The 10317-nt window shown below is 43.5% G+C and overlaps 1 protein-coding gene across 1 annotated transcript; it reads left to right on the top strand.

The window, feature by feature from the left end:
- The first annotated feature begins 1013 nt into the window (after positions 1–1013).
- LOC138643451 (transcription factor Sox-17-alpha-B-like) lies at positions 1014–2193 on the top strand. The gene is made up of 2 exons (XM_069732359.1): positions 1014–1290; positions 1829–2193. The coding sequence occupies exons 1-2, from the start codon at positions 1014–1016 to the stop codon at positions 2191–2193; spliced, it is 642 nt and encodes a 213-aa protein (XP_069588460.1).
- Positions 2194–10317: the final 8124 nt, after the last annotated feature.

Raw genomic sequence — 10317 nt, 5'->3', positions numbered from 1 at the left:
CTTTCCGTTACCATGCATGACAGAAAACATGCTGTACGGGTGTGCAAGCACAAAACCCCCTAAAATAGCAGCCCGTGTAAAAGTATATGTACACAGATAGCAGCCAAGCCCTCACTCCCTCCCTCCACAGCAAGAAATTATTTGTAGGTGCCCTATAAAAAATTTTAGGGGAAAATGAAAAACGCACTTGCGACCCCAAACAATACCTACCGTGCACAATGTATAGTTGTCAGAAGAATCCTTGAAGAACAGATTATCGAAATGGAAGAGGAGTCGCAGGCCGGGGAACTCTACAACGATCTGCAATCCACCACGCGCTCAGGAACAAAGGACGGAAGTAATGTGTCGCCTCTTGGCCGCAAACCAATCAGAACGCAGTAGCGACCACCAATCGGAACTGAATGGGCGCGGAAAAGGCAACGCAAATGCACGCCTATATGTCGGTGTCTGAGTCGTCAATGAGATCGTTGGTAAGGTGTCAAACACAGCGATGTGTGTTACCCAGCGGGACCTCAACGATCAAAAAATGGTCCAGGCCATTCCGACACGACCAGCGATCTCACAGCAGGGGCCTGGTCGCTGCTACGTGTCACACATAGCGAGATCGCTACTGAGATCGCTGTTGCGTCACAAAACTTGTGACTCAGCAGCGATCTCGCTAGCAATCTCGCTAGGTGAGACAGGGGCTTTACAGACCATGAAGTCTTCAGTGTTTGTCTTATCACAATACACAGATAATTAGGATAAGAGGGAAGAAGCCTGAGATGACTGTTTGCTCAGGGGAAGCTGATCTGCATGTGAACAGTGACCACAGGGATTACCGCCCATCTGCAGGGTGTCACAAAGCCCCCTCCCTGCAGCGTGGCCACACCCATCACACCTTTCTACAGTGTGCCCCCAGCTGTGGGCGGGGCTTGCCCAGATATAAAAGCCAGGCAAAGATGCCCAGAGCACACAGGAGCCCAGCAGTGACGGGAGCAGCGGGAGAGCGCACCGAGCCGCGTCTCACAGCCATGAGCAGCCCTGACTGCGGCTACGCCAGCGACGAGCAGCTGAAGGCGAAGCTCTCCGTGCCAGCGGTCATGTCCCTGCAAACCCAGTGGGCATCCGACCCCACTGCATCATCATTCATTGGGGAGATCACGGGAGAAGCCTCTGGCTCCAGGAGTAACGACGAAGCCTGGATCTGCCGTCCGATGAACGCATTCATGGTGTGGGCGAAGGATGAGCGCAGGAGGCTGGCACAACAGAACCCGTACCTGCACAACGCCGAGCTCAGCAAGATGCTAGGTAAGGGGCCCACACCGGGCACTACAGGGGCCCACACCGAACACTACAGGGGCCCACACCGGGGACAATAGTGTCATTAGTAATTTTATCTATGGGACACACAGTAATATCTAACCCTATACTGTGATGTAGTAATCCAATAACAGTAATTAGGACAGAGCAGATTCTCTATCCTAGTGAGGAGGGCGACAGGTGTAGTAACGCCATGACAGGAGTAGTAGCATTGTCCTCATTGTCTAGCTCTACAGATCTGATCCAATAGATGCAATCCCCCGCCAGGCTCTCTCTATGCCCGAAGTCGGTTTCCTTGTGCCGTGGAGGATATTGTGTGGGGTATTCTGTGGGCCTTGGGGTCGCCAATGGCACTATATTTCTGTGATCGGAACTGTCGGCTCTTCTGTATATTTTTATATTGGTTTCCCTGAATGTCGCAGCACATCGGCTGCATCTTTCTGACCGATCTGCTGTGCCCTTTGTGCATTTATCTGCTGCTGCTACTATGATTTTAAGTTGATGTTAACTTTCTTGTTCTCCACAGGACAACGCTGGAAGTCCATGGTCTTGAGTGAGAAACAACTGTTTGTGCGGGAAGCTGAGAGATTGCGAGTGCAGCACTTGCAGGATCACCCGGAATACAAGTACAGGCAAAAGAGGAAGAAGCAGGTGAAGAGGATGAAGAGGGCGGATGGCGGCCTGTACCCGGTCACGGCCATTCCTGACTCTGCAGTGCTCAACACCAATGGACTTATGGCAGGAAAATACTTCAACCAGGGTTCCAGTGGGCAGAACAATGGCCAATTTAAGGAGAACCAATCCATGAGCCCCTACTACAAGCCCTACAGCCTGCCACCATCCTCCATGCCCCACATGGCTCCATTGCACTGCTCCTCGGAAACCACATGATGCACTACAACTATGACACTTCCTAATCTGTCCAGCTGAACAATCCCCCAGCCCCGTGTGGAGGAGCTGTCCCTCAGGGGGGCCCTCGAACAATCCCCCAGCCCTGTATGGAAGAGCTGTCCCTCAGGGGGGCCCTCGAACAATTCCCCAGCCCTGTATGGAGGAGCTGTCCCTCAGGGGGGCCCTCGAACAATTCCCCAGCCCTGTATGGAGGAGCTGTCCCTCAGGGGGGCCCTCGAACAATCCCCCAGCCCTGTATGGAGGAGCTGTCCCTCAGGGAGGCCTCACCGCTGGCCACACATGAGCAGGCTGCTCCACCTCTATTACGCCCAGCCCTATGCAGCCCCCAGCAGGGCTCCCTCAGTGGCTCCTCCAGATCATCCATCTTCACCTCAGCTTGCACCCATCAATATCAATATTAATATCAGCCGAGCAGACCACTTTCAGAGCGCGTTTATGGGCGACATCGACAAAGAAGAGTTTGATCAATACCTTGATGTGGAGTCTGATCCAGGACTGAACTTTCCCTCTGATGAAAATGATGCCACCAATCTGCTGCCATCTTTACTGTCAGACTCAAGCACTATATATTACTACAATTATTGAGGCACGTCAAGCACTTCCATTTGAAGGCTAAGGGGATGGTATATGCAATTTTTGCTTACAGTGCAATTTTAATTTTTGTACTAGAAATCTGACTTAATGACATTTTATTAGCTGTAGTGTAAATTCTTTTGAAATTTTGTAATTTTTTATAGTGCTATAATGCTGAAATAAAGGATTTGTTTTTTTATTATTGTGTCCGGAACGTTTATTAATCGATCATTATGGTGACTATATACAATAGTGAATTATCCTAAGTACATTCTTTTACATTTCTTATGTTTTTACATTTCTTTATTGCTGTTTGGCATAGATATAATTCTTATATAACAGGAAATGTCCTACACTTGGGCAAAGCAGAAGTGGATGTAATACTGTGAGTAAAGAAGCCATTTCTGATTTGTTGTATAATACTATGACAAATTCCAATTGATCCCCAGCTCTTTATATATTTACAATAATTAAGATAATAGCCCATATCCTTGTGTACAATGAGAAGATCCCAATACTTTCTCCATCTAAAAGTAACAGGAACGGTCTTACAAGTCATTGAACAGTACCACCAAGTGGCCCTATTTCAGAGTGACCATTAAAGACAAATCTATCAGGTTTATCTTTTTATCTTTCTTTCCAATCTTTGGCCACATATGTGCAGTGCCAATTGTGCATATAATTAAGTAAATAAGGCAGCACACTGCAGCGCTAGAACATGCAAACTTGAAATACATTCAGATGGAGACGTTTATTCTCAGCGAGGTAAGGCAAGCGTAGGACCTGGTATAAGAGATGCCGTAAAGGGGCTACCAGGTACACATAAAATTGGCCATTTTTATGCGCTAAACGCTCTCATTTTTCATATTTCTAGTGCAGTAATGCAGTTCAAATTTCGTATTTCAAGTTTGTATGTTCTAGCGCTGCAGTGTGCTGCCTTATTTACTTAACTATATACGAGTTGGCGACTGGGTTCAGCACCTGTTCACACTGAGTCTATGTTTGGATGTGCCGGTCAGGTTTTTGAATTGTGCATATAAGGCATGTATATAATATGACGGTGCTCTGCACCATTGTATTTCTTAGCTGATAAGAGATCAATTCAGAGATTAGTTCTAGATTTGTTTATTTCAATAAATTCTGAGACTAGTTTTATATTTGTTTCATTTTATCACACTTGTTCATAAGCTTTTTATTTATTTATTCATTTATTTATAATCCTGGACATTTCCTGCAGAATTTCCAACCTTATAAACGTCAGTCACTTTATAGCCCCATAGCCATCTGAATTTTGGGATGGTTATATGACTGTTGAAAAGGTGATAACAATTATAAAGGTTTATGTACAAGGGCTGCTTAATTCTTTATTTTATTCATCTGAGGCTGTCTCAATGAGACATATTGTCAATGGGCAGCGCCATCAGGAGACAGTTTTACATAGCTTTGTGTATTTGCAGACTTAATACATGCCCTCTACTGTGCAATTAGTCTAGGATTATACAAAAGGTCATGAGAGCAATGACATTGAAGGTATGAGAAGTTTTATGGCCATGCGCTTCCTTGAAAAGACATACAATGCAATTTGTCACATTTTATGTTTGAGGAAAACTGACGCATACAATTTGGTAACATGAAACTAGAATACTAGGAAGGGGGATGGATTAAGCAAAAGCAAATGACACATGAACTAAAGAAACAAGAATCTGCTGGATCTCCTAAAAAATGGGTCTGCTTATATTAAAGATTTAAGATCAGTTTTTCTACTATATGAAAACACAACTGGGGGCAGCTAGGATGCCATCAGTGCTGTCCAAGATTTTTAATGATTATTGACTTGAATGGGCAATTTTGATCTGTGATTATAATAGGTGCAAGTTAGTCGCCACATCTAATATGAAGCGCCTGTGTTTTATGCCACACTTAAGATGGCGTCCGCTAGCGCTACTGCGCATGCGCAGGACGCTAGTTAATACATCCAATATGGTGTGGGGAAGTGCTTGTGTTCCATGCCACACTCAAGATGGCGTCCGTTAGCGCTACTGCGCATGCGCCGGACGCTAGTTACGAGTAGCTGCTTTTTGATTGGCCCCTGATCCGTCTTGTGATCATGATGCAGGCAGAAACATTATGACATGCGCAGTAGGGTTTGTAGAACGCCGGTTACATGTTGGTGTCTCCATATACACTTGGTCCCTCCAGAGGTAAATATAAAGGAATGACAGTAATTGGCTAAATATAATTGTTCACTTTATAATGTCTGCACAATGAGAGCACCATAGCACTTTATAGAAACTGTAAGGATTTATGAAGCACATGATGTTTATCAATTGGCTTTGATTGGAGGATGATGGGGATTTGTTCATAATATATATATATATATATATATATATATATATATACGGTTTGTAACCATACTCACTGCTTGAGAAAGGCTCATTCAGAGCCGAAACGTTGCACGGTGATGTGGGTATAATAAAACCCTGCACATTTTTCTAAGAATTTGGAGTGCTGCCTGTTTTTGTGAAGTATATTGACCAAGAACAACCAGTGGACAGGTTGTTTGGGGGCCTTGCACCCGAAGATAAGTATTGGATTTGTGCTGTTCCATTTTTTTATTGCTATGTTGATGTCTGGAAATTTTTGCACGTATATATTCTTTATTTTTTTGACTTTCTCTAACATCCTTAAGCCATATTTTGGGAACATGGATGAATTTACCATGGACTCAGGGGTCTTCAACTACACGGTAGAGGATGAGGAACGTATACTGAGTAATATTGAGGGGGATGCAGCTTTCTTGAAAATACCCTCACAGACTGAATTGAAGTATGAGTATACTAATGACATGAAACGCCTTATAAGTTCACAGTTACATCTAACCACATTGGGACATTACCTAAGGGAGCGTAAAATACCTAGAGGCCTGAGAAAGCATACACCCCAATTTATTTTTTGGGAATGTGGCTTTTTGCAATAGATTTACAAATATATCGAATAAATATGTCATGGACATCATGTTGCTAAATGTAGAATTCTTGCAAGATGAAGTTAGGAAGATACAACATAATATTGATGAAATGGTTAAAAAGATGCAAGAAACACTTAGCAAGGACAATTGGACAAGTTTTAAAGAAAAGATTGATAAAGATGTCTAAATTCCGTGGAGAACTGGAGGAAACAAAGAAAAAAAATGGAGCAGGGACATTGGAGATTATGAGACTGGCCGTATATATTCCTGGCAAACAGATAGCTCAAAAGTACCGTAGAAGAAGAGAGGTCCTTTGGAAATAAGGGATAATAATCTAATTAATAATCACTGCTTGTATAATAATTTTGTTCCTTACAGATTTAGCCAACATCCCAGAGGAAGAAAAAGGCGGGGAGGCAAGCGCCAGCATCGGAGGCACAAAGAAATTAGAAAAAAAACAAAACTCAACCCCAAAAGACATTGAACCTCAGGAAGAGGGAACAGACCTCATAGTCAACATCTCCAAAAAGGTACTAACGGACATGCAAATTTCGGTATTGAGCAAAGGATTGAATTTCAGCCCGTGTGCACACAGACTGGTTTGAGCTGCAACTTGACCTTGAACGTTTTTTTAGACAGATTAAACTAAGAGAATGGTTCAGTGATCAGGATAACAATAAGAAAGTGAAAATAAGTGAATTTGATTTGAATGGGGTACAGCTGAGAAAAAGTAGTAAATTTTTACCACCAACGGGCTCAGCGGTGATTGAGGCCTTTGAAAAGGCGGTAAGATCTGACGTCGAGCAATTGCGTAATAACAGGGGTAGAGAATATATACACCCAAATATTCTCAAGGAGGAATTTGAAGCACTGCAGGATCGTGGTAAAACCCGCGGATAAGGGGGGAGCGGTCGTCGTCATGGACAAGGAAATGTATATCACAGAAATAATGAGGCAACTTAGCGATGAGAATGTGTACTTAAAAATGGAGAGTGATCCAAAGTTCACTATTAATAGAGAAATCAAGGCTTGTCTAAAAGAGGCACTGGATGCTTTTGTGATTGACCAGGATCTATATGAATTCCTTTTTGAAGATATAAAGCACCGGAGTGTGTGGGTTGTAATCCCAAAGATTCACAAGACCCTGGTCAATCCCCCGGGACCACCTATAGTTTCGGGGGTGGGGTCAGTATTCAACAAAATGGGAATCTTCTTAGATAGGATACTCAACCCTATGGTCAGGGAATGTAGGTCATATATCAGGGATACTACCGATTTCCTGAGAAAATTGGAGGCACTACATGTAGAAGGGGATGTTATACTTGCATCCTTTGATGTAGTGTCATTATATACCTCTATTGACCACGAGCAGGGTTTAAAGGCAGTGGGGAGGAAATTGGATCTGTTGAAGTGCACATTGGAGGGTAAAACCTTAATGCTATAAATGTTAGAGATTAATCTGAAGAGAAGTTATTTCCTGTTCGGTGACTCGTTTTATACACAAAGACGTGGGACAGCTATGGGGGCCAATATGGCCCCCGCATACGCTAATTTAGTTATGGAGGTCCTGGAGGAGGATCTCATCTATGTATTCCACCACTTCCGGTATGTTCTGGCGTGGTGGCGGTACATAGATGATGTCTTCCTCCTTTGGACTGGGTCTCAAAGTGAGTTGGAGGAGTTCTATCAGTTTTTGAACACCATCAATGAAACAATAAAATTCACATTGGTGATGTCAAGAACTGACATCCAATTTCTTGATGTGCTTGTTAGTTTAAAAGAGGGGCAGCTTAGTACCACACTCTTTGTGAAAAATATGGACAGAAACAATCTGTTACTATTTGACAGCCAACATCCACGATCCATGGTGAGGTCTATTCCTCTAAGTCAGTTACTTAGGATCAGACGTATAGTCAAGAATGAGGAAGAAGTGGGTACAGTGGTGGACTCGCTAGTAGATAAATTCCTAATTAGAGGAATTTACTGGAAACAACAAAAAATAAGGTATTACGGGGGAGTAGGAGAGAACTTTTATACAAAGACACGAGAGACACATGTTATTGAACATAGAAGGGTTACGTTTGTCACCATGTATGGTGAGGAGAGTAGAGATGTTGCTAAGGTCATTAGTAAACATTGGGGTATGTTGGGAAGATGTTTGCCCGGGGTTAAGGAGCTTGGACTACCGCCATTGTTCTCCTATAAAAGGAACAAAAATATTAAAGACTTTTTGGTCAAATCTGATGTGGGTCCAATGAAGAGGAGTAGACAATCTTTTATGACGGGTTCCAGTAAAAATGGTTGCTTCCCTTGCCTTGGTTGTGTGAATTGCACCTATATGGCAAAGGGTGCAACTTTTGAACGTCCAGTAACTGGGAAAAAGTATGAAATTAGACAGTATTTAACGTGCAGTTCAGACTATGTGGTCTACCTGTTGATGCGTCCGTGTCATTTGTGGTACATAGGCGAAACATGTGAATTTAAGGTACGAATGAACCAACATCGGTACTCTATAAGGAAGAAGAGGACGGATCTTCCAGTCCCTAAACATTTCGTTGAGTGTAATCATTCGGAAAAGGATTTGAAATGTAAAATAATCGATAGAGTACCTTTGGGAAGGAGGGGTGGGGATAGGGAGCTTATCCTTAGGAAAAAAGAATTGATGTGGATCTACAGACTGAATACACTCAGACCTAATGGCCTGAATGTAGACTTCAAATTACATGCAGTTTTATAAGTATACTGTACCCATATTGAAACTGTGAAGTTGATGACTTGGTGAATGTATTTTATATTTGGGAGTACTTGATTTTCTTAAGTATGTTCCTAATTTTATTTTTTATCTCTGTATAGGTGCCTCTGCTGTCAGATGCTCCGAAGATTATCTCTGGAGTGGCCTATAGTGTTGGAGTTCAAGGATGTTTATTTTTCTCTATGAAAAGACTTTTTTCATGTTAATTGATTTTTTGAAGATTATAGAATTTTGTCAAATCTTGAATTTAAAAAATACTTTTCTGGTATCATGAAATTCACACAGACTGGATCAGTGGCTAATGAATAAATTGTTGAAAAACATTTTTTAATTGTTTATAATTTTTACTAGTGGTAGCTATGTACAAGGTGGAACTTCTCCGAGTAGTGGCGAGAAAGGGTTACTTTTTGGTTGACTCTTGATAGTAGCCATATGTATGTTCACATAAGCCAGGACTAAAGTACTACTGCTGGACAGGGGTCATGAGTGGCGGCACCTTGTCTGGAGAGACTGGGGGCACCCTCTGGACACTGACTACCAGGTGAGGGTCTGTTATGACCTGGTGGTCAGGACAATAATGGACCTGGTGGTTAAGAGCACACGGAATGACCTGATAGTTACTGATAATTAAGGACAAGCTCTGGGACGTGGGAACTCTGCTAACCGCAACCCCTAATCCTATCAAAACACACTAGAAAAAGCCGTGGATTGCGCCTAACGCTCCCTATGCAACTCGGCACAGCCTAAGGAACTAGCTAGCCCTGAAGATAGAAAAATAAAGCCTACCTTGCCTCAGAGAAATTCCCCAAAGGAAAAAGGCAGCCCCCCACATATAATGACTGAGTAAGATGAAAATACGAACACAGAGATGTAATAGATTTAGCAAAGTGAGGCCCGACTAACTGAACAGACCGAGGATAGGAAAGGTTACTTTGCGGTCAGCACAAAAACCTACAAAAAGACCACGCAGAGGGCGCAAAAAAGACCCTCCGCACCGACTCACGGTGCGGAGGCGCTCACTCTGCGTACCAGAGCTTCCAGCAAGCAAGACTACAAAAAATAGCAAGCTGGACAGAAAAAATAGCAAACCAAAGAAATACAAGCTGGAACTTAGCTTCTGCAGGGAAGACAGGTCACAAGAACGATCCAGGAGTGAACTAGACCAATACTGGAACATTGACAGGTGGCCAGGAGCAAAGATCTAAGTGGAGTTAAATAGAGCAGCCCACTAACGAATTAACCTCGTCACCTGTGGAAGGAAACTCAGAAACACCCACCAGAGGAAGTCCATGGACAGAACCAGCCGAAGTACCATTCATGACCACAGGAGGGAGCCCGACAACAGAATTCACAACAGGTCTGAATAAAGGCCACACCTGGTCTGTCATGGCGGGATTAGGTACAAAGGAAGGAAGGTGCAAGGAAGGGCATTTAGCCCAGTGGACTTGAATAGTGGTGAAAGATGAGTCACTCCAAGGTATGGGCTGTGATTAGCCACCGGTATAAGGTGGTACTTGAACGCTGTTGGGCAAGCACCTGACTATAGGAGACATAGCTACAAATAGCGTTTCGGGGTAAGCCTTTTGAAGATACCATTAGTAGGTGGCAATCACAGGTGCCAGTGTGCAGGCGCCGCAAGTTAGTCGCCACATCTAATATGAAGCGCCTGTGTTTTATGCCACACTTAAGATGGCGTCCGCTAGCGCTACTGCGCATGCGCCGGACGCTAGTTAATACATCCAATATGGTGTGGGGAAGTGCTTGTGTTCCATGCCACACTCAAGATGGCGTCAGTTAGCGCTACTGCGCA

This window comes from Ranitomeya imitator, chromosome 6 (genome assembly GCF_032444005.1).
Source record: "Ranitomeya imitator isolate aRanImi1 chromosome 6, aRanImi1.pri, whole genome shotgun sequence".
Taxonomy (NCBI): Eukaryota; Metazoa; Chordata; class Amphibia; order Anura; family Dendrobatidae; genus Ranitomeya; species Ranitomeya imitator.
The sequence above is the reverse complement of the archived record's forward strand: the minus strand, read 5'-3'. Positions and strand labels throughout refer to the sequence as shown.